The sequence below is a fragment of the Ursus arctos genome, unplaced genomic scaffold, assembly GCF_023065955.2.
Source record: "Ursus arctos isolate Adak ecotype North America unplaced genomic scaffold, UrsArc2.0 scaffold_27, whole genome shotgun sequence".
Classification (NCBI taxonomy): domain Eukaryota; kingdom Metazoa; phylum Chordata; class Mammalia; order Carnivora; family Ursidae; genus Ursus; species Ursus arctos.
Window position 1 is genome coordinate 18155232 of NW_026622952.1, and position 25178 is coordinate 18180409.

Here is a 25178-nt window from a genome sequence, read left to right on the forward strand (position 1 = left end):
GGCGGCTTGAACAACGGTGCTCAGAGCACTGCAGTGTCAGTAACGTCCCCGTGGTCAGCTTTCCGATCGGTGCAGTCAAAATGTTGTTGATTTTTATTTGGTTAATCCAAATTTAAAGACCCATTGAAGGAATCTATCATTATATATATATAACAATATTTTAAAATATGGATATTTTATTAGACACACTGAACTAGCTGGCAGTTTAGGAAGCCATCATTTACTTTCTCTCTTACTTGGATGAATAATTTTAGCTTTGCAGACCCATTTCTTTTGTAAGGAGCTTTGTCAGTTTTTTTATTCAACGTTATTACCCAGAGTAGAAGATTAAGCCCTCACAATGGCTTCAAATGTTTACTAGCTCCCTGATTTCATCTTTTACTTCTGTTCCCCTTGTAACTTCCTTCTGGCCTTGACTTTCTTACTGTTTCTTGAATATGTTATGCATCGTCTCATCATTAGGATTTGTGTCCTGGCTGCTGCTTCTGCTTGAAACTTTTTATTCCTAATAAATGCGTATGTAACTTCCTCTTTTCCTTTGAGCTTTTACTAAGCTGTCCTCTCGATAAGGCCTACCTGAACCACCTTATTTCATCTCCAACTTGCCCTCCCCTGGTTTTTCTCATCCCCATCAATCTGTGTTTTTTTCTTTTTTCTGAGTCCCTTTCCATGCTACTATGCTAGTAATTTACTTACTCATTTTCTTTATTATTTATTATCTGTTGTCCTCCGCTAGAATGTAAGCTTAAAAAAGGTGGTATCTTTCCTAGTTTTGTTCCATGATGTTTCCAGAGCTTCTAAAATATTGTCTAGACTATAGATGCTTGCTACATTATATAGCTTTTCTACAATGGTAATTCTACGTCCCAGACACTGTGCTAGAGAAACTGATGATGAGTAAGACATAGATCTTACACTGATAAGCAGACCAGTGAAATACATAGCCCTCGTTGTAGAAAAGAACATGGATTGGAGGGTGTTGAGCAAGAAATAATACATATCTGAACTACAGCTATGGCAGTGGCAATGGTTAAGTATAAGATTTGGAAAAATATTCATAGAAAAAGATCGAGAAATCTTGGCAATTGATTGGGTGGTGGAGCAAGAAGGAGAAACATATGCAAATAATTCCAATATTTCTAAATTGAGATTAGGAATGCTGGGAAAGAAACATATTTGGGAAGTGACTATGTAGATTCATTTCTATATACGTTAAATATAAGATACTTGGTGGTGTATTCAGTGGTTGATGTTAAGTAAGATTATATAAATCCAGCGCGTGAGAGAAGGATCTGAGCTGTAGATATAAATGTGAGGGTCATTACTATTTAGGTGAAAATTGAAGTTATGCTTTGGATGATATTTTCAGAGGGGAAAAGTAAAGAAGACCGAGATGAGCAGAGAGAACACTGAAAATGACAATTTGAGAGTCTGGGGAAGAGAGACCTACCAAGCAGAATGAGAAGAGAAGTCTGGAAAGGTAAGAGAAAAGTCAGATGTCAAAACAGAAGAAAAGTTCAGGAAAGGACTAGGCTGCTGTGACAGATTGCAGAGAGAGGCACACACAGTGGAGAGAAAATATTAGACAATAAATTATCTAAAATAACAACTTAAAATTTATATATCCTCGCTTAAAAATAGATGTGCTTGAAAGACGTGTATGTGTGGGAGCTGGGGAGCAAAGATTTTGAGTAATACATATATGATGGTTTTCAGTTTGGAAAATGCAGTCATAAAAGTTACATGTGCTCTTTGCTACATTGCAATAGCATTTCATTCTTATTTAATTTGGGGAGACTCGAGAAAGGGTATGTTTCCATGAGCTGTCATCTGATGGACTTATAGGGCAAAGAAGGTGTATTTCTGTTTGGTGGAAAACACTTATACTATTTTTGTATGTGCTTTGTCTAAGTATATGCAAATGTGTGTGTTCAGGGCTTTTATCTGTACCTAGCAGTGAAATGAATGACCTCGAGGGTGATTTTGTTATTGTGCTTAATATAATGCGATACTCATTTCCTTGGTGAATTTGCTGGCTTTAATACTGAGGCATATTGCTCTGAATATTTAGTGTGAATGAGAAATATTGATTCTCACCATTTTCTTGGTGGGTATTTTTTATATTTCATGGAGAAACAGTATTCCTCTACTGAGAATTATAATGTATATCTTTATGAGTGTTAATGTGTCTGCTTTAAACTTCACTACACTGAGGCTATGTAAAGTGCTTTATGCTTCTGGCGTCTGGAATTTTACTTAATTTGTGGCTATTTCCTCTATGTATATTAGTGGTTATGATGGTATGATGGTGATGATAAGAGCAGGCAGAACACTAAATTTTGCATATTCTGGCTTACTGAGCATGTGAATAAATCCATTTTACTATACCCCTCCCCACCACAATGGGATATATATATATATATTTTTTAAAAGCTCATTTCTAGACCTTTCTGGACCTATAGTAGAGGGGAGTGTATGTTGAGAACCTGTAAAGGCACAAAGGAGAGGGAAGGTTGTGTTGTGTATGACAGCCTTGTGACAGCTACTAGAGATAAAATATAATGGGAAACTATCTAAAAGTTTTAAGGGAATGGTTGATAAAGTCCGATGTGATGACGTACAAAACATCCTTTATTGTGGCCCCAGGAGGGGCGGTACTAAAGGTGGGACACATGGTGTGTCCCATGGAGCCTGGCACATTTTCTTATACATTGTAGCTGCTTAATAAATAGTTGCTGATGGAAAGCAAATGTTCTAGGCTTCTCTAAGGAGTATCTCAGGCAGAAGAAACATGTACACAAGCTCTGAGGCATGAAAATTTCCGGCACACTGGGAAACTGCATATGGTTTAGATGGAGAATGGAATTGGTTTTGTAAGACTATTCGGCTGAAAAATTAAGCCTTGTAAGAAATGGGAGACCACTTTGAGATTTAAAACAGAGTTATGTTAGGTTTGCATTTTAGAAAGAGGGTTCTTTACATGGATGGGTCAGCTTTTAGGAGAAGGACAGAAATAGATGAGCCTACAAAAGGAATCAGGGTTGAGAAGGCAAATGAAATGTTTTGGGAGCCAGTGCAACAGAGAGCCATCTAAAAAGTGCAGAAATATTTAAGTAGAAACCAAAGAGTAGCCGCTGGATTTAGAATCATTTCATTATTGTTGTCTTTGCTCTCCCTTTGGAGCTCTTAAAACAGATTATAAAAGGTTGATGAGTGATAAGGAAATGAGCAAATGGAGAAGGTTTGTTTACAAAATTACATCTAAGAGCCTGGCGAGGAAGGGAAATTGGATACAGAGAAATCAAATCATAGCATTTAAAATTTTTTCTATGTTCAAAGGAAAAAAAAAAAAAAACCATGATGCCTTCATATAATCAATGGCGAGAAAGAGCTTGAGATATATATAGAGAGAGAGAGAGAGTGAGAGCGCGCGAGAGAGCGCGCACGCAAATTCTGTTTGAAAAAGGAAAAGAAACCAGAGCATAGGTGGAGGGAATAATTAGCCCTAGAAAGCAGAAGGGACACCTAACTACCATGGAAAGAAAGGCAGTAATAATGGTTGCAGAGGTAAATGAATTTGTAGAGGGAGTGAAAAAATAGACGACTGAAACAGAAGGTTTGCTGCTGGCTAAAAATGCAGAAATGCATTAGTAAAACTCATTAAGCAATTTCACTTTTCAATTACTAAAGCAATGGTCAAGAGCTTCCTGTTTAAGTTGGACTAAAAAGTACCACAGAGACTCATAACGCAGGAGTTGGACTAAAAGCAGATTCATAAACTAATGATGTTACTCTCTCCTTGACTATTGATTACTTGCATTTTACTTATTAAAATAATACCTGCTGGCAAGAAGATTATTTGCAGAATGTTTTATTTATTTTCTTGAAGATGAATCAATAAGTACAAAATTTAAAAATGCTTGTTTATCACTCTTACCTAATTTCTTCCTCCTCAAAAGCCATTTTTTACTTGTTCTTAATATTATCATTCCTAAAATTATTATCATTTGCAATTACCTCATGGTATGGTGACACATAACTATATTATTATTGCCTTTAAGAAAAGATAGGATTGTAGTATTTTATGCATTTTTTAAAACCATCTAATATAGTATCTTGTAGTCACCAGTCACTCTCAGTAATTATGAAGTCCAAAAACATCACCTCTATAGCATGACGTAGTAGAAAGAAAGGGAAAGAAGGAGAAAGGAAAAGAAGGAGAAAGAGAGAGAAAGAAAGAAAGAAAGAGAGAGAGAGAAAGAAAGAAAGAAAGAAAGAAAGAAAGAAAGAAAAAAAGAAAGAAAGAAAGAAAAAGAAAGAAAGAAAGTGAGTGAGTGTTGGGAGAATCGGGATACTTGTTGGAAGCCGTGCCAAACCGAGCCCCAGCGTCTGGCACATTCGTGTTCCTCCGTGATTTCGGGCGTCGTGAGGCCTCGGCAGGTGCAGGGAGGGCACTGCAGCCTCAGCGCGGACATCAGGCGGTTGTGGCACCGCCAGCCTCGGTGTTGGCAGGGATTGGGGAAGAGCGGCGGCACCGCGGGGAGGCTCAGTGGTGATCCGGTCCGGTCCGAGGGCGTTGGAGGCCAAGCTCCTGCCGCTGGTGCAACAGACCCCCCCTTCCCGGGGTGGGGCACGGAAGGGGGAAGTGGCAGATACCACATGGGGTCAGGGACCTCCTCTGCCTACACCGGTGAGGCATCTCCAAGGGCATCCCCCTGGGTGCTGGCAAGAAACTGAGGTGCAAGATTCAGGGTATTCAGAAAGCAGGGGCAGATAAACACAGCCCCGGAGCTGACATTAAGATCCTCATTTTAGTCTCCAGATGGGGTGGCTAGGAAAACGAGGGGTTTATATATTTACAGGCTTCAAATTCTCCTTCTTTTCTTCCTCCTACTTCTGAGTCCTTACCACCTTTCACTACCACTACTATTACCACTCCCCCGACTGCCCTATCGCCGCCAGTACCACGGGCTGCAATGTTAGAGACACAACATCTCGTTAGCGTGCAATATTTTATAGCTGCAACGTATTCTAGCACGTGTGCCTACTATGTGCTAGTGCTTCATGAGTTTTGTCTGAATCCTCTCATTTCACTCTCAAAAATGCAAACCCGTAAGACAGGTAATATTCTTCTTTTGTGGGCTGAGGATATTGTCAGATTGATGCTTGAAGAGAAAAATGTCAATAGCCACGTTCACATACGCAGTGTGTGGAGCCAGGCTCACACTGTTAGCTCTGCTGTTGGTGCTAAAGTGCCTTTTACCCTTTATGACAGGGGGACCTTAGAACTCAAGATACTCCTGAGCCTTGTGTGCTGCAAACTTACAGGGGACAGTGATGAGGAAAGTCGCATGTGGGCAAATACTCTAGCAAAGAAACTTCCCTTTTTAACATTTTTGTCTTTGAATAAGGAAATTTGGTTAGGCCATTGAAATAGGAATGTCTTGTATTTTAAGTTGATATCAAATATGAAGTTCTACGGATTGGTCTGAAATTACAATTATATTGCCATGGGATAATGGATGTTTGCTTATTTTGACTTGAATATATCATTATTTTAAGGTATCTATTTCAAGCTTGTTAAATTTTGTAAATAAAATAATAACCTCAACTCTTTCTTATTCTTGATTTTAGTTTTATTCATAATAGGATCTATTATCATGTGCATATTAAACAAATACATGGAAAAAAACTTACTATTTCCTAAATGTGCTTGTTATTCTTACTTTTAAAGTTAATATGATAAACTTCATTTTGGATAACTTTTTAGAACTTCGCCTTATAAAAAGTTGTTCTGGTATAGCTTGTTCATTATTAGCTCTAAGAAACTGGACCAGTTACTTATGCAGGAAGAAGGGATAGTAATGGTGTTAAAGAAGGAAATGTCTTGTTTTCACTTTAATTTAAAAATGATTCTTTTTGGCTATTACTATTGGTTTTACATTTTTAAGTTTGATGAATAAGAATACCTAAAATCTTAGTCACATCATGGTAAATATCATTCTCGGGATTTTCCATGTAACGAATTATGTACACATTATAAACATTGTCCTCCTCAATCATTCTCGTAAAGAAAATGTAAATATTCTCACTGTTATTAAAACTTTAAAACTAGAAATGCAATTTCCTTTTCAACGCAGTTGATCTCTGGTAAATGAAGTAAGCAAAATGTCATCTTTCTTAGTCACTCCATAAAAGAAAATTATGTAGACATTTCAAGGAGTGAGTGGTTTGGCTAAGAGATGCATCAACAACAACAACAAGAAAAGGATCAATTGTATATTAGAAATCCTTATGAATTCTTATAGTGTCAGGAAAAAAATGCAAATTGATTTGAATAATAATATCCTACAAATTGATGGACAAAGCTTCTAACCCCAAATCACAAGCACAGGAGTGCACAGCAACAATTAGAACCTTCCTTACTTGTCCCGATGTCTTTTCCAATGACTGTGCCTGCCACATGTGGATCCCATAGCCTTTGCTGACCGCCTGCTTCAGTTCCTTTTGGGATTCAGCGATTCAGCCAACCATGTGGTCTCCCCGCTCCTGGATTTATCCCTAATTTCTGGGCCTCCAGTGTATGGGCTACCAACAATAATGATGATAAAAGAGACAATGATATAGGTTTATCTAGTGCTTACTACATGCCAGCCACTGTTCTAAGCAGTCAGAATTTATTATTTAATTTTCAAAAACCACCTAATTTACAGACTCGTACATTATGCCACAGAGAGGTTAAGTAACTTGCCCAAAATACACAGTAAGTAATGGGGGACTTGGGTCCCAGAGCGCATATCTCTAGTCATTATGCCATATTCCCTCTCAGGATTTTCACCTTGTCTTTCGTGGCTTAGCCTCAGGCTCCTCTCTCCTGAGCTATTGTCAGATAAACTCCCCCTGAGGCTGTGGTACTGTGACATTCCTGGAACAACTTCCCTCATTCCCCTTCCTTGTCATAGAAGGGAGTTTATGAAACTAGCAAATTGTATAACCACTCTGCCCTTTCCATGACTACCGTCTAGAATGCAGTGTGATTTGACCAATAAACCTTGAAGACTTTAAGTCAATAATTAGCCATTAAGCCGCATAAATACTGTTTGTGTGTGTGTGTGTGTGTGTGTGTGTGTGAGTGTGTGTGTGTGTGTGAAAGAGAGAGAGAGAGAGGTAGAGACAGAGAGAGAGAGAGAGAGATACTGTACATGTGGAAAGAGTCCCTTGTTCTACAATAGTTATGAGACTTTCACTCCGTGTAAGATGCTGTGCTGGGCAAAGAAACGGGGGCTTGTCAAAAAGTTTAAAACCTTGACCGAGAGATGAGTACACATTAACTGCTGTTATAGGAGCTAAGGACAGGGACGTGTTCATTGCAGGGTGGCTGAAAAGGGTGTGCTTAGGCAATATCGTGTAATAATATTTATTCTATGATAGAAGTAAATAGTTATTACTTTAAAAATTGAATAGAAAATCTGTCAAATGATGAGATAGTAGCAGTACTGAAATTGAATAATATTCAACTTATAGTTGCAGCAAGAAAATGATGTAAATTGAAAGCAAATAAAGAATATTCTAAACAAAAGCTATAGATCCAAACACTGGAGGGGGGGGGGAAGATGAAAAGAAAATTTATCTATAGAGGATATTTGCTCTTTCCTGCATATGGAAAATCAGTATACAATAATCATACCTGGTAAACTATTATCAATTCTATAATTTGTTTCTCTTGTTGCTGTCACATAAGGACACTGGTATCTTTTGAAATAGCTTCCCATTTTAATATTTCTTATTCTATCCTTGGAGAGGTTATAGTCTCTTTTTTTAAAGTAATGTATTTTAGAGAGAGAGAGAGAGTGTGGGCGGGTGATTAGGGGGAGGGTCGGAGGGAGAGAAAACCTCAAACAGACTCCCTGCTGAGCAGGGAGCCCTAAACTGGGCTTGATTCTAGGAACTTGGGATCATGGCCTGAGCCGAAATCAAGAGTCGGAGGCCTAACTGACTGAGCCACCCAGGCACCCTGGAGAGGTTACAGGTTTGGCTCTGGCGCAGTCTACTTTAGAAATTCTGTTTATGTATGCATTTGTTTTTTTCTCTACAAAATGAAGATTATGAAGGTTTGTTTACAGTATCCTTACGGTCTCTTCCCAGTTTTAAAAAAATTCCAGGATTCCCTAAGATATTATACTTTTAAGCCAAAGGCATGACTATTCCTTTTGTGCTTTCCTATAAACAGTTCTCCAGTATTTGCTGGAACACACAGTGTCTGGAAAGGAATATTCAGAACAATTTGTTTTGCCTGTTTTGACCATTCTATTTCTGACCTAATGGGTTGGTTAGCTAATAGGAGATGTTTCCATTAGAGGCTTTTACTTTGACAAAGGGCAGTCTTTTGTTAATGGTCACAAACATTTTTTTTTTTTTTTTTTTTTTTTTTTTTTACTAGCGCACAGATAATCCAGAACTTGGGGCCTGAGATGTGGAAGGTTCCCAGTAAGAGTTTGTGAATGAGTACACCAAAGGTGGGTGGTAAGATGTAGTAGGGTGAGCATAGGGATGAATAAATGTGCCCGCTGCATCAGTGTCCCAAACCTTTGAATTTCTTTATAGTTTTACAACATATGTTTATATAAAGAGTATTAACCATATTAATATTTTATCCAGTTTTATATGTTTTCACACTTAAGTATATGGAACCAGACTCTATGTGTGCCTGTATGTATGTGGTGTGTGTGTGTATCTTCCAGAGTTAATGTAATTTTGAGCTGTTTTGTACTTTTTTGCTACAGCCAATAAATGTGCAAAAATTTCCCTAGAGACAATGCCAGTGTTTGACAATGTTGATGTTTTCCTCTCCTTTCCAACCTATATATCCATACTGCATTTTCCAGGCTCCTCTATAATTAGATGGGACTACCTTCTGGTCAATGCAGTGTGAACAGAACTGGTGTAAGACTTAGCCCCAAAATCTCCCCACACCTATTCCTTTTCCTTATCTCCTAGCCAGAAACACCTAAAATGAGGCATGGGCTTATCAGGCAACAATGGCAAGGGGTCAGATATCAGAGATGAAAGGGAGAGCCCTGTTACAACATGGCAAAAATCTCCTGAGACTGTTACCAGTGAGAACTTGGAAGACATTCCTCCCTGTACTCGGGTTTCAGCTCAAGAGGAAAAGGTTGGGAAAAAATGTTTGTAGTGTGTAGTCACTAAAATTAGCTGCCTCTGGCAAAGTTGTAAAAAAGAGATCTAGGGGAAAATAAGAGGGAATAGAGACAGCCCAGAAATTTGGGGCACCAAAAGGATGGAAGTATCAACTGCTTTTAGGCCCCATAAAGTTAGAGATAAACAATTTAAGAAACTTTGTGTGGCAAAGGATCAATGACATTTTTCATTTTAATAAATGAAAATGGCAAAATTCAGATTAAGGGTGGTCTTCCACTCAAGCCTACTGTCCCTGTGTCATCACGTAGTCATCTATCAGTGTAACAAAGGGGACATTGTGAAGGAAGCAAAGAAATAGAGTACATCTGACAATTTCATCTGGGAAAGACGTGTGGATGTGGTCACTGATACATGAAATTAAATGGAAGGAAATAGATTGTAATCCTATCAATATTTTGAGAGAATTTCACTGCCAAAGAAACTACTATTAATACTGGATGTTCCAAATGCCAAATAGCTTCTGAGCTCTTGTTATGAGTTGCACTGTGTCCCGTTCAAGATACATATGTTGACGCTCTGGCTCCCAGTGCCTCACAATTTGTCTGGTATTTGGTGGTAGGGTCTTTAAAGAGGTGATTGGGTTAGGATGCGAACATTTAGTGGGTCCTAATCCAATCTGACTAGAGGTCTCATCAGAAGAGGAAATTTGGACACACACAGAAATGAGGGATGCCCACATACAGAGGAAAGACCTTATGTAGACGAGGAGGATGAACACAGGATAAACCTCTAAAGTGTGGAGGTAAGACAGCATTGGACCTGAGGGTTCCTCTGGGTAATATCAGGATCTAATCAAGGAACAGTGTCTACACCCAGGATAAGGTGCCTGTAAAATGTGTCAAGGTTCCTTCATAATTGCTAAGGGTCAGAGAGTCTTGGGTGTCTCCACTTCTTCCTCTTTCAGAATTGGCATGATTTCTTATGGTTATCTTGTCCTTGTTGCACTTTTGCATAGGGAATTCTGGAGAAAGTTGATTGTCTTTAAACTCATAGGTGGCTGGGCAATGAGAAAGCACAGCTAGAGAAGACTGCACATAACTCAGAGACCCTAGACTTTGAGCTAGATAAAGGGTTTGGATGGATCAGTCTTCTTTGGAAATAGAGTGATGTATTGTTGTGTGTGTTAAAAAAGAGCCAATAGACATTTGGTGACCAAAAGGAGTCACTGTGACAGAAATTGCTCATGCTCATTGGTATCCACATTATCTTTTCCTTTCTTTCCGCAAAATCACACTATATTACACAGCATCCTCTACGGTTAGGTCAGGCCATGTGACTGAGTTTAGGTTGATAGAATGGTGTAGGATGTGATATATACCACCTTAAGGTCTATCCCACAAAATCGGCTACTCTCCATTTATTTTCTCTTTGTCTCCTGGTGGGTTGAAAGTAATCCAGAGAGGACTTATGACTCTAGAATTCAGAAGGGACACTAGATTGAGTAATTGTGTGGTGCAGAATTCTCACCACACTGACCCATATCAGTATGCAATGTGAGCAAGAAATAAAAAAGTAGTAAGCCATTGGGATTTGAGTGTTGCGATAACTAGCATTTTTTATGTTGACTAATATAGAAGTGTGCTTATGAGTCGACTTGCTGAATCATAGGCTTTATACATGTTCAAGTTTACTAGAAAAATGTCAATTTCCCCAATATCTTTGAACCAATTTATCATCCCATGAGTGCACTATAAAAGTATTTTAATGGCTACATATTCACCTCAACACTTTCTATTGCCAGATTAAATTTTTTTTTTTTTTTTTGCCAATGGAGTAGTAGAAAATAGTATCTATTATGGATTTAACTTGACTTTTCCTGAGTGCTTATGAGGATAGTCTTCTGTTTGACTCTTGGTTAACTTCTCTAAGGAGGCACTGGTTTGTATCTTTTATCCATGTTTCCAATGAGTCCTTTGCATTTTTCTTTGCAATATATATATACACACACATACATGCATCTATATACATATGTATATAGCTATGAGACCTCCATGTGTGTATGTATAGTGTTACATATATATAATTGCATATATACAGCTATATACATAATTACTCATTTCTTGTTAACTATATGTTTTGTGAATATCTTTTCCTGGTTGTTATATGTTTTTTTGGGGGTTATGAATTCAGTCAGTTATTATGTAATCCACTGCTTAATACATGCAGATTGTAGGAAATTTAAAAAATCAGAAGCACTTATAATCCCACCTGTAAAGATAAAACTCTTAATAGTTGGTGTATTTTTATTTAGTGAGTACCCGTGAGGGAATGCAAGTATATCACAGATTTTTAGAACCACAAGGGTCTTTAAAGAAAAATGTACTAACTTTTGAGTTAGTCTTTGTGGTTATGCTCTTTACATGTGTTGTTTTAGTCAACTCACTGTCTTTAAAAAACAGTACAACATAAAGTAGTTATAACTTTTCTAATAGGAGCTCATTATTTTATAGAGACTCGAGTTTTAAAGAGGTAAAGACTGGTCATAAGGTCACAACTTAATGAGCAGAGAAGCCAAGACTATAATCCATTTCCAGTTTAGTTCTCTTTCCACCACATCCTGCATTAAAAGTTTTTAAAAAGTAAAACACATGATTGTATTCTTCTATACCTGAAATCCTAAAAGAGAGGTCAAGATCTTGCCAAGTCCTGACTATAAACTTAGAACAGGATTATGGCCCTGGGATATGTCTCCTTTATGACTGTCTACAACACATCTTTGAATTTGCATAGTATTATCTCCTCCTGATTACATTGTAAAATGATGTGCTCAGGGTCTCACTGTTTCTTAACACCGAGTGATTTCAAGTGTACTGACTTTTAATAATTAATATTCAATAAATATTAACTTAAACTTTCATTTTATAAAGAGTATGTTCAATTAGTGGTCCTAACACTTATAATATCCCTGAGCCAAACTTTTACCTTACTAATTTTTATGTGAAAGATTAAGTCGACAAAAGTTAAGAAGGCATGTTCTTTTTATCATAAAAGAAAAATTAAGTATTTTTATATTTACCAGAACTATGGAAATTTTATCTTTGAGTCAATGCCTTATGTTACACAGCAGTGAAGTTTGACTGGCATATAATAATAGATAGTCATTTTTTTGTAGTTCAAGTCTATGTCAAATAGAGGCAGAAGTGAAAAAAAATCTAGTCTCAAAAGTAGTCAGTTCCCAAACTCTTATAAAATACATCTAGAAAATATATTTTTGTGAAATTGGTTTTTAATGAAAATATAGAAAATTCATGTTTTGCTTCCAGATCAGGGGAAAAAAAAACCAGGTAGAAAATTAAACTTACAATTTTACCACAGGAGAAAGAACAATGTAATCACAAAGAATTAAGTGGGTGATTTTATAACCAGAGCTACAATTTGCTATATACTGAGACTGCTTCCAAAGTGGATTACTGGGAGAGAAATCTGTAAAGATGATGCGTTCTGTCTTTAATGTTCAGACCTTTAATAAACACGTATTTTATTCATATGTGCTTTGCAAATCAAAACAAAAATACTTCATCACAGAAAAATTACCCTCTAGATCAAAGAAATTCGCATATCCAATTACGTTTTTAAGAAATTTCACCCTTTTCAATGTACATTTCAAAATGCATGTCCTTTGAGAAAGAAGAGCATTTGCAGTCATTATTACAGACACATTCTAAGGAGCAGCTCTGAAACAAGCCAAATCTTAAAAGCATCCAAAGATGGAGAGACTGCATTCATAGCAGGACGGGTTTAATAGTGAAAAGGAAAAAAGCTCAGGATACCACATTTGGGAAGGAGCACCTCCCTGCCTAAAAGTTAGTAGGAAACACATGGAATTTTATTTGCAGTTAGGACATAGATAGGTATTCCTGGGCTTTTAAGAAAGTCTTTTGCCATGCCGATGTAAGGCATTAGTCAGGCTGCAGTTTATGGGGAATGTACTCTCAGTTCAGTATGAAGAGTGTATCGTTTAGTAACAAAATTGTCATGCATAATTAGGCTTAAGAAATTTCAAAAAAAGGCTCCCTCACTTGGTCCTCTCAATAGTCACAAATGGGCAGAGTATGAAACGAGCCAAGCAGATACAGCGTGCTGCGTGGGCTTCAATGTTGCTGGGGCTGATTAAACAGTTTGTGACCACTGGCTGTAAACATAGTTTGTCATGCAGGATAGATGATTCCAAGGAACTCACAGTTCCATAAACCCTCACTTTGCCTTCCTCTGCTTTTTTTCTTTTTTCTTTTTTTTTTTTTGAAGCAAGTCATGACAGTCTTAAATACTACAATATGGCACATTTTTTGTTCTTTTTACTTTTCATCCCATGTTCTTGGAGCACTTTGCAGAACTTCATATAAAATAAGAATACTTAATGATCAAAGAACAAATGCTCTTCTTAGAACTGTTAAAGTTTTCAAGATATGACAATAGTATATTTTGGTGATGATAGGAAACTGATTGCCAACAGGTCCTAGTAAAATTGAAGTTTGGGAACTCTTCAGACTACCCCATCCTTAAAAAATAAGAAATTTCAATTGAAAAACAAGTTTAAATTCCGTTATTACTATTTAGGCATAGCATAGTCTTTAGAATTCAATTTTATATCTAAACAATTAAGGTGCATCATCCGAAATTGACTTATTAAATATAATTTTGTTCACTTAACCTTGGTTTTTATTTTACTTAGTGAAGGATGGGAGAAAAGAGACAAAATTTCACTAATTTTCTAAAAACAAGTTACAAACAGCAATCATATGCCAATGAACAGACCAGGGAAACAATTATGTTCTGTTTGATGGTATTATTCTTTGTCATTCTCGGCACAGGAAAATTTCCAAACTAGAAGTTAATTGAGAGTAAGTAGCAATCCAAAGGCAATGTTGATCCTCAATGCACTTTCCCATTAAAAATGATTCTCAATTTACATAGAAACTTTCAAAGGTCAGAAATGGTGAACCCTAAGATTATAACCACACACCTAATAAAATACAACTCTGAAGAATTTTTTAAATTGCAACCTTCACCTTCAGACCAGCAGCAATCTTTTACTATTAGAAAAAAAGAAAGCCTTTGCTTCATTATTCATGTTGACTGCATAAGTTGGTTCATTTAAATTCAAGAATTCAATTTTTTAGCAAAATTAATTTCTATGAACAGGCTTAATGTCATTTTTTAAACTAACGTTTTGGAAGGAAAGTGACTTTTCTGGAAATACGTTTTATTCCAACGGAAGAGCTTGAAACTGTTAAGCCATCACCCTACACACACAGCGTGATAAACCAATAGAATACCAGCAACGATACAACCTTTAAGAACTGTCAGCCTTTCCATTTGTTTTACTAGCATCACTCTTAACAAAAAACGGAGAAATCCGAGGCATAGGGCCACAGGTATGGAAGGAGATGCGTAAAATGGTAATCGATCCTAAAAGAAAGGTCTGAATAGCCAGGAGGAACTGAAAGTAGTATTGGCCTTGGATCAACATTGCCTTCGGACTGAAGACCTTTGACAACCTTTCTTTCCAATTCATGTGCACTCACATACCTGGGACGTGATGCTCTGATGTGTGCAGGCTTCTCTTTTGTTCTAATTATTACTGTATTACAGCATTAACTGCTGTGCGTTTGTTGAGAGTTTTAATTCAAATTTTGATCAGGCTGTTATTCTTTTTGTAGATTTGTTAAGTTTCTTTTTCTTACACTCCATCGGAGGGGTAGCATTTTAAGGTAGGTTGTTTTCTAAAACTTCAAACTATAATTATCAATGTTCATGACTCTGAGTGGCAGTAAATAGTGATTTGGGGGATGCTTGTAAAACTGTTAGCACTAATCATAAATCTCTAAATTCTGCAAAGAAGATCCTCCATTATCTTTTATAGATTACTATCATCTACGCTGCACAGAACAGATGTATTCTCATGACCAAGGGAGGAAATTTTAAATCATATGTGGCTAAATAATTAAACATAACTTTTACTAAAAATGTACATTTGCCCATATTTTTCTCCATTAAACCAAAAAAGAAAGGTAGATATGATCCTCGTTTCAAGTTTTTGGTAGCTTTAAATTTACATTCTGGCAGGCACGTCTGTGTCCTCTTACTCTTTTCAATCCTTTATTATCTTCTGCTGTCTGGAGTCCTAATGCTATTTTGGCTTTTCCTTTCTTTTCTTTTTTGAATAAAATTTGGAGTAGCAGCATGATCTGGGTTGAAGGTGAGCAGAAATTATTTTAATTTCAACATCGATTTTTTATTTTTTTGTTTGTTTTTTTTTTTAAAAGATTTTATTTATTTATTCGACAGAGATAGAGACAGCCAGCGAGAGAGGGAACACAGCAGGGGGAGTGGGAGAGGAAGAAGCAGGCTCATAGCGGAGGAGCCTGATGTGGGGCTCAATCCCATAACTCCGGGATCACTCCCTGAGCCGAAGGCAGACGCTTAACCGCTGTGCCACCCAGGCGCCCCCCCAACATCGATTTTTTAAAACAAAAATATACATCTGTGCTATAGTAGAGGTGAGTGATGATTTGGGGGAAGGATATCCTTTTGACTACATCAACATGTTAATACATTTAATTTGTTATTCATCTAGTCACGCATCAACAATTACATATCTTCTTAATATAAAAATAAAAACAACGTACTGTTTTATATTCCCATATTTTCTAGTACATATTTTTTAAAGCAGCATGGGATGAAAAATAACATTTTTGAGAAATAAACCTTTTCTCTGGCAAGTGTTTATTTACATCATATGAATACAAATAGTGATCTTTAGAAACTATTAGGGGCAACTATATAAGTAATTTATTACTCTATTATAATGAATTATAATACATTACTTATCCCTTTAATAATTTCAGAAAATTGAAATAAAACAGTCCTTACTGTGTAGGACGCTAAGAAAATAAAAATAAAAGCATAAAAATGGTAAATTTGTCTAGACAGTCGGGAGAGGGTAGTATAGAGGTGGACAAAATTGAAAACTCTATAAGTGGTTTTAAACATTATATAATGAATAAAAATATTTTCTACTGGGATAAAAAAGTATAAATTTCCCACTTCTGTAAATTAATTAATATAAAAAAGCTCATAATGGCATTTACACATTTGCTTTAATACCTTATGGTAAAGGATGACGTTCATGAGTGTATCTGTGGCTGGATGATCCTGAAATATAACGTCTCATGACTGGCAGGAGCACACTGCCTTCCCCTGTTTGGGGGTTGTAATTGCTATTTGCACTTTGCCTGTGAAATATACATCTTTGTTAAAATTGAGTCTTGCTCCTTTCACATACCCTGCTATGTACCAGCATGATCTCCTGGAGCAGCCATGGGTAGTTGTCTTCCTCTTGAAATTATGATTCAGGGCATCTAGACAATATTCCTTTCTTCAGTTCACTTCCCAATCCTTCCACTGATGTATTTCAAGTTTATTTAGAGTTACTTCATTTTCTGACCGTTGTCTCCCTTAGTCATGTGTCAGTCGAAGTGGAGTTGAATCCTGATTGCCTTGAAAGGTTATATAAATATGTTTCAGTAAATCATATTTTTGTGATCAAATTCTATTTTTTGATTTTAGGATTATTCATCCTAATGAATTTGCATGGGAATTCATGAAATAGTAAAATACTTTGAAGTCTCTTGCTCCATAGACATTTAATTAGGCCCAAATTTGGAACTGATTTGGAAATCACCTATTAATTTCTGTAAGTCATATAATGCCAGTCTGGTCAACATTACATGGTGGATATAATTTTGTATTACTAAAGATGAATTAAAGTCATTGTATGTATGACTGTATATAACTTTGGAAAACTATGGTTAAACTTAGTCTTTATAATTAAATACTATATCACCTTTTCTTCCAACCGTAATTTTATGCCATACTAAAAAACTATCTTGAGTCTTCCCTTTCTGGATAGTGTTTAAACATTAATATTTATCCTTCTTGGGCTTTGTTGTCACAATTGCAAATTTTAAAGTTATCTCAAAGATAGTATCACTTTAATATGCTCAAAATAAATTTGCTTTTTATATTCAACTTGCTGAAGTTAGGCAATATCAGATTGATAGGGAATATCAAATTATTCTATATGGAAGAACTGGAATTTTAAAAAACATGTAATTATGTATATTCATGGTGCATTATTGATAATGTCTAGAAAAGAGGCTTTTTAAGAGTTATACATTTTATATAAGTTCATTTACTCTTAACCTGGAGCCTTATTATCTTTCATCATGCATCATGTAAAGTGAACATGGAAAATTTATTCCGAGAAGTTTATGTTTAGCTCCCCTAATGATTTTAACCTTGAAAGCTGTAAGCACAAGTCAAAGTTTGAGAGAAAGGTAGCATTGATATTCTTGTGGTTTAGAATAAGCTTAAACTAAAGAACTGCATGCTTAATCATAAAGCCAAGAGCACTAGGTTTAGCTGCAGACTAGGAGGGGGAAAAATTGGTGTTTGCTTGTTGAGTGGGGAGGAAGTCATGGAGGTGTTTAGATATTAGAACAGTAACCGTAAAAGATTCTTCCCACCCATATTTATCTGTTCCAGGCAATTTGTGTGCTTCTGTGCTAGACCCTTAGGACATATTGGTGAATAAGAAAGATAAAACTTGCCCGCCAGAGCTTACAGTCTACTGGAAGAGTCAGACAGACAAACAGATAACAAATGCACACACTAAATAATGATAAATTGAAGTGACAGCTATGAAGAGAGGACAGAGGAGGGGGGAGTATCTGAGCGACTCATCTGAAGAAAGTTCTCTTTCCAGAGGTGACTTGAGTCTGACACATGAGGGTTAAACTTGCAAAGAGGGAGAGAGAGCTGTCCTGACTGAGGAAGGAGAGCAGGGGTTAAAGAGCCCCTGGCAGAAGAAATGGCAGGTGGAGGCAGACCACGTGGCTGAAGCAGAGCCAGAGAGGAAGAGGAGGACTGAATTAGAGAAGGAGGCCAGGGGACTAGATGATGCATATACTTAAATAAAAAAAAATTTTTTTTTGAAACAAAGGTAATTATTTATTCGGCCCTTTTTCTGAATCCAAAAACATTTTTAAGTCTCACTAGTTTATGGGCCATAATAAAACATTAGGAGAATATTTAAATCCCTTCAAAAGTCACGCTTTTACACTAAAAGACATTTAAATGAAAAAAAAAAAAAATGAGGCCTGATGCCAAATCTACACCCTACGAGTTAAGCGTACTGACCTCTCAGCGTCTATTTAAAGAATAATTTTCCAGTAAAGGATTGCTTATGGTAAGAAGCATCAGTAGGAGAAATTTTCTTTATTACTATTTGTCACTTTCTTTAAAAGTCTTTCTCAAGCTCCCTGACACTGAAAGCAACAGAGATGTAAAGTGAATACATGTGAATACACGCGTGTAATCCACACATGCGTGTTCCTCCCAGATCTACAGGAACGAGATGAGGCAATATGAATGAATTAAAATGCTTGTCACCTACAGGATTCCGGGCAGCGGGCAGTCTTTAAGACCCAGCAGCACAGTATTTGTCTGGATAGGAAATGTTGCTTTTTGACAGATGAGAGAAATCCCCTTAGCGCTGGCTGTGGGAAGAGAGAAGTGAAGTCAGTCACCTGGTGGCGAAGGCCAGTAAAACAGCAAAGCAGGAGGAAAATTTTTCTCTCCCTCTCTGGCTTTCTCTCTCTCCCTCTTTTCTCTCTGTAGAATCCACCTCCTATTCTCTCAACTCTTTTTAGCATAACCTTCAAAGGAGATCGTTCCCTTCAGACTTTATTATCTTCTTTTCCCCGTTGAGAGAATACCTCTTAGCTGCAAGACATTTTTAAGTCTATGCAGGACTTCGGGGATTTGGTTATCTTGCCAGGGAAATTGATCATTGCTAATGCTTGGGACTCAGTGTGCTAAATTAGCTACCAGAGTAAGCCTGACGGAGGAAGGCTTTTATATACTCTTCTCTTCAGTTTGAACACATTTGCTTGAAATTTGCCGCATGATGCTGTCCAGGGAAGCAGCTTTTTTTCTTGGGATGCAGCAATTCGCTGGTTTCTAAGCTTATTGCAGAAGAAGAAATAATCTTAAATAGAGTGGATCTTCCCCCCCCCTCCTGCTTGATTCGACTGAGCTGTGTTGCACCGCGGTAAAGATCACCTGTCACTAAATCTTTCAAGAAGTAAAACAAACTGAATTATAATTATTATTTATTTTTATTATTTTTAACCGGTGGAGGCGGCGTGATCACGGAGAATGAGACTGAGAGAAGCTGCCAGGGCTTGGCGGAGGATAAAGCTGAGTTTAGGCTGGAAACTAAAAGACTAGATTGTTTTTTGGTTCAACTTGCCCGGTTTCTCTCCACTTCCTTTAGTTTCGCTCCATGGACAGATCAACAAACCTGGACATTGAGGAGCTAAAGGTACGTGATCCTCCGGGCGGGCGTCGGTCCTGCTTTCTCGCGCTCATCTGCTCTCTTGCTCTGCTCTGTTTTCCGCTGCCTCTTCCTTGCACCGCTAGAATAGTTGGTGGCCCCGTGGGACGGCGAGTGGGCATTTGGGGTTCAGCGTACCCGGGCGCAGGCGCCCCTCCTAGGGCCGAGGACATGGAGGGCGGCTTTCTGGGGCTCAGCTTGTACTCTCGGGCTGGGCTCCCTGCCTGCCTCCCGCTCCCGACCACAGTCGCCCGGTCCTCCTTCTGGTGAGTTGCGGTAGCACTCTGGGCGCAAGACCGGGCACCGAGTGCTCGTTAGCCTCTCCGGGGAAGCGGCGGCAGCAGTCTCTGCCTGCTGTCGCCTGGCTGCCCGGCAAAGTTGCCCGAGCTGCGCCGCCACTTTGCCTCCCCTTCCTCCTCCCGCCCACCTGCCGGGGGACAGCCTCTTTCCGCTCCGGAGATGCCGAGTACTGAGGCGTCGGTGGCCAGGGCTTGCTTTCATTCCAACACTTACTGAAGCCCTTTTCTCCCACGACCACTAAGTCGGTCTCAGCCACAGTTGCACTGCCCCGGGCGCGAACTCGTGCTCTGTGGGGGAACTGGAGAGGTTCTCCGGCTGCCCCGGCTACGCCAGCGCAAGGACCGCGCCTGCCGCAGGTGCCCGGCTCGGAGAGGGTCTGGGGAGTGGGGAGGAGGGAAGTGGCACTTGCCGTGGCTCAGGGTGTCCCTCCCCCGCTGTGGAGCCGAGTACTGTCTCGGACCCAAGCCGTGCCCCCACCGACCCGCGGTTTAGCGGAGGACCCTCTCCGCACCTGCTCCCCCCTCCTGGATCCCCAGCTTGGCCTCGAGGGGAAGGCTGGCAGGGGCATCCAGGCTGACAGTTTGCCCCTCTGCCTGTGGGCATCTCTGCCTGCAGTGCCGTTTTTAAAAAGACCAACAAAACAAAACACAAAAACACAACCCCCCCAAAAACAAACAAACAAACAAAAACCTTAAAAAATCAACAAACTACAAAATAATTTAAATGTCCCGCTCACTGTAAATGAAAAAGCGGGAAAGGGGGCGAAGCTGGGAGCATCTTTTCTTTTTATTCTCCACGCTTTTTTACCCCCACGCATTTTCTATATTCGACTTGTATTGCTTCAGGGGATATTTTATTTTATTTTTTTTTTACTAGAGATTCATTTCCAATGGACTTAGTTCAGGTGAGGACTTTAGACACTCCTACCCACTGGGGAAACTTGAGGTTTGCTTGGAAATGTCATGGCAAATGGATTTGCCCTGTAAGAAGAGAGGGCTGGAGAAATCCCCTGTAGAGGGCAAAAGGCTGTCAGCAGCCGGCTGTCTGCCCTGGCCACGGAGCACGCCCAGCCAGGAGCCCAGGTCTCCCGGAGTGTGGACTCCATATCTCTTGGTGCTCCAAATTGCATAGAAGGGAAAGGAAGGAGGGACAGAACCTTGGCTGCGCTTTGTGGAATCTGCCCAGCCACAGACTGTAGATGAAGACTGAGTGGGGTGGGATGGTCAGAACTTAGACATCACTTCATTTAAGACTTTGGTAGACTTTGGTTTTGTTGAAAAGAAGTGAAGTAGGGAGAAGGCATATTTGCTGTTCCAGTTAAAGTTGGGGAACAAGTTTCTGGGGTAGGGCCAAGGTCACAGTCAGTAGCCCTTCACCTAGAAGAGAGCTCTGCTATTATTTCTGTATTAGACCAAGAGAGAATACATTGCCTTTGTGTTTGAAAAGATGCCTTGCAGCTTTTTCCAAGCATCCCAGTCTCTTGAGAGAGGGGGAGGCTTGGAGATGCAAAAGAAAGCATATGAACGTTTGTAATGTGCATCTCATGCAGAGGCAGAGTCATCCAGATTTTTTATTATTATTATTATTATTATTATTATTATTTTAGATATTGGGTATGGCACAGAGGAAAGCTTTTTCTTATGAGAAATGGGAGGGAAAATGGTTTGGGGTGATCATTTCCCCTGATACCCCATTCGTGTTTTACTAGCTTAGCCCCTGCCCCCTCCCCGAATCTTGGCACCACTAAATTGTTGTTTAAATTAGCCAAGGAGAAAACCTACTCTGGAAGCTTCTGTCTAGTTTAGTAGAAGATCCCGGTTATCCTCAAAACTACTACACATGAACTCAGAGATTCTCACAGCCAGAGGGTGATACACTTTGCAGCTAAGCAGCATAGGGTAGACAATGGAAGAGCTTGGGTGGGAGGAGGTATATTGTCAATGACTGGGAGGAAGTGAAGGCATGTTCAAGGCAAAGATCTGTTGAGGTTGCCGAACAATTATGTCAGGGACAAGCCACTGTTGGGAGTCACAACTAGGAAGAGAGGAAATGTACTTAAGCCTTATTCGAAAATGTTTGAGACCCTCCAGTTTGGGTGTAAATTTGTGTTGTCAGGTTTGACTACGCTTCTGGAACATGGACACTTTGAAACACGTTTGGGAATATAAACACTTTCTAGAGATGGCTGTACTGCATGTCGAATAACTTGTCTGGATTCCCTCTTACCAGCAGAATTCATTGGCTTGGGTTTTCTAGAGAGTTCCAGTTGAAGTTATTTTCTGGTGTCTTCTTACTGAAGGAGACCCCCATGGTGGTCAGTGGACAAAGGAGAGATAAAAGCTGGGGGTACTTATTTTTTACATTATCTGCCTGTTGACTTTCCTTACTGTGGTCCAAGGTTGCTTACGTTAAGGCACATCCGTATGAAAACTTTACTTTCTGCGATGCTTTAAATACATGAAAAGAAAAACAATGTTTGCTGGGAATTGATAAATAAATAATGTGCATAATAGTATGAAAATACCATATAACTTAGTTTTAGATCATTAGTGCTATTATTAGGTGAAACTGCTTCCCTCGAATTTTAAGAAAGGAAGATTTTCCTAATTTTTTATCTTTTTTTTTGTGGTAAACCTTATTTTCCCCTTATGAGGTTTTAGCAAAAGTATATTTTTTGCTATGCTTTATGTGTGGACATTGATTTTTTTATATGCTGTTCAGTAAACAGTGTTGTCTTTTGCAAGTTTTTAAACTGAAGATAAACTCCAATAATTAGGTGTTATGCCATTGTTGTCATTATCATAAAACTAAATATAATATGCACATTAAAAGATATAGTGGTGGAAAAGTAAAATATAGTTGTGTGTATAAAACTTGCTAATGGAGGTGAGGATGTATCATATTCTATCCTGCACACAAGCTCCTGATGAAACAGATCAGTGTTGAAAAGCTAGAGAGTTCTCATCCAGAAAGACTTTTGGTCTGTTCTTTTCCCTTTGATCTCTATCTGTTTCTCCAATAAATGTATAAGCTTTACTTTGGATTTTGCCCTGGTGTTTGTTTTAAAGAAGAAACGACATCAAACAACCCAAAATGTGGGTTACTGCTTTGGATATGTGAGTGTTGATGAATATTGATATTCGAGAAATCACCTTCTTTCCTGGAATATCTCTGAGTTAGAGAGGACTTTCCATAATTGATATTTACGATGGTAGCTTTGGCTTTTATGTTAGCTCTGTAGTTGCCCTCTTTTAAACAACATATGTTATGCACTAGTAACTTTTGGAACTGACACTTATAAATTTGCTTTTTGTGGTGTTTATAAGAAATATTAGGTTGCATAAATGGCTACGTTTAATACATAAGACTTTGGTGATTCTTTTACTCAGCTTTTGAAATAGGAGTTTTAAGAAATTATGTTTTCAGATGCTAAGAATACATTTGTAGATAATTGTTATTTGCTTTGTGATCAAAAACATAAGACACATCAGGAGCACAGTATCCTTTTTGCAGTCTTATTTGATCCCAGCTTTAATTTATTTATTTGTCAGGACTGTTTCTTTAATGGGATGACTGGCTAGAAGTTCAAATGAAATTTTTCCATTGCTTGCAGAGTATAAACAGTATGCTTCCAGAATATTTTCTTAATTATCATTTTACAAGGTGCAAAAATTATAAACTGCATAGTTAATCTTGAGATGCATAAAACAACTTTTCAATAAATATAATTGTACTTGTTTGAGTTAATTAAATGTGGTCCAGTCACTGTTACTTAATTTTATCTCCTTAATTTAAATAAAATTTCATTTACCAAGAACTTGAAACTTGCCCTAGATAGGCCAGGAAAAAGCTTCCCTGAATAATACAATGAGATCATTAAGAAAGTATTACATGGGTGAGAAATGATAATCTAGCAAAAAAGAGAAATGCAGAGGTGTTTCAACAAGGGGTTGACATAAAAATGCTGAGGTCTTGGGGCGCCTGGGTGGCACAGCGGTTAAGCGTCTGCCTTCGGCTCAGGGAGTGATCCTGGCGTTATGGGATCGAGCCCCACATCAGGCTCTTCCGCTATGAGCCTGCTTCTTCCTCTCCCACTCCCCCTGCTTGTGTTCCCTCTCTCGCTGGCTGTCTCTGTCTCTGTCGAATAAATAAATAAAATCTTTAAAAAAAAATGCTGAGGTCTTAAACCAAGTCTCATAGTACATTAGTCTACAATTTCCATCAAATAAGAGAGTTGGCACTTGGAAGAATTCTAAAAACGTTTTTTTGTTTCATCAATAAGACGCTCAGCTCAGGAAAGTCAGGGTTGCTGCAGTGTAGGAGGCTTTGTGATGAGTGTAAGTAGGTGTTTTTTCCTTTTTTTTTTTAAGTTAGTCATTCCATAGTGAAAAATAGTACTCTTTAACAAATGTCATATTTTTAGCAACCTGCTTTATATATTCATTTCTTGGCTTAGAATTAGGAAACATTTGTGATTATTGAATTATTTGACCTCTTTCACATCTAAAGCAATTACAATTGTCTCCATCCAGGGCTAGTCCCATTTCTCTTTGATAACAAACTAGTCATGAAGATTCAGAAACAGTTAATCTTCATGTCCTCATATTCAGAATATGGACTTGTTTCATTGAAGTTGAAATAAACTTCCAGTAATAGTAATGAAACATTCTTTTTTTTTTTTTTTTTTTTTTTATAAAATCAGGAGGGATGAGGGAACATTTTTGATGTGAGTGGAAAGAGAATTAAGAAAAATAAACAATTTTGTTTAAAATTGGAAGGCAGTTGTGTAAATGACTATTTCTGAAGTCTTCGGGGCCTGCTGTCATCACTCAGCATTTATTCCAAGTCTTCCTACTGGCTATTACAGCTTTGCTGATCTTCAGACTTTACCAATTGAGAATACATCAAATTTTGAAGGTCCAGGACAAAAGAATATTTTAGGATTTATGGACTCAAAATCATAGCTACACAAGATGGCTTAATGCTGTAAGACAATAATTCAGCATGTGTCTTTGGGGGCATTCCTTTTATATAATATTTAGTGAGGTTTTTCTCATCCTGTATCGGAATTTCAGCTAAAATAGAATTTGGCAGAGATTACAACTTTAAGTTAGTAAGGAAAATGGCCATGTATTTTTATTTTTATTTTATTTTTATATAATGTATTATTTATTTCAGGGCTACAGGTCTGTGACTGATCAGTTTTACACAATTCACAGCGCTCACCAAAGCACATACCCTCCCCAATGTCCATCACCCA

At 38.1% G+C, this 25178-nt stretch overlaps 1 protein-coding gene across 1 annotated transcript in view; it reads left to right on the forward strand.

Annotated features, from left to right (window-relative positions):
- Window positions 1-18425: 18425 nt before the first annotated feature.
- The window catches only part of SGCZ (sarcoglycan zeta), a 1051274-nt gene continuing 1044521 nt past the window's right edge, over window positions 18426-25178 (forward strand). Inside the window, exon 1 of the mRNA XM_026508469.3 lies at window positions 18426-19606. Coding sequence (XP_026364254.2) covers window positions 19568-19606 — 39 coding nt within the window. The 5' untranslated portion in view covers window positions 18426-19567. The remainder of the gene's footprint in view (window positions 19607-25178) is intronic.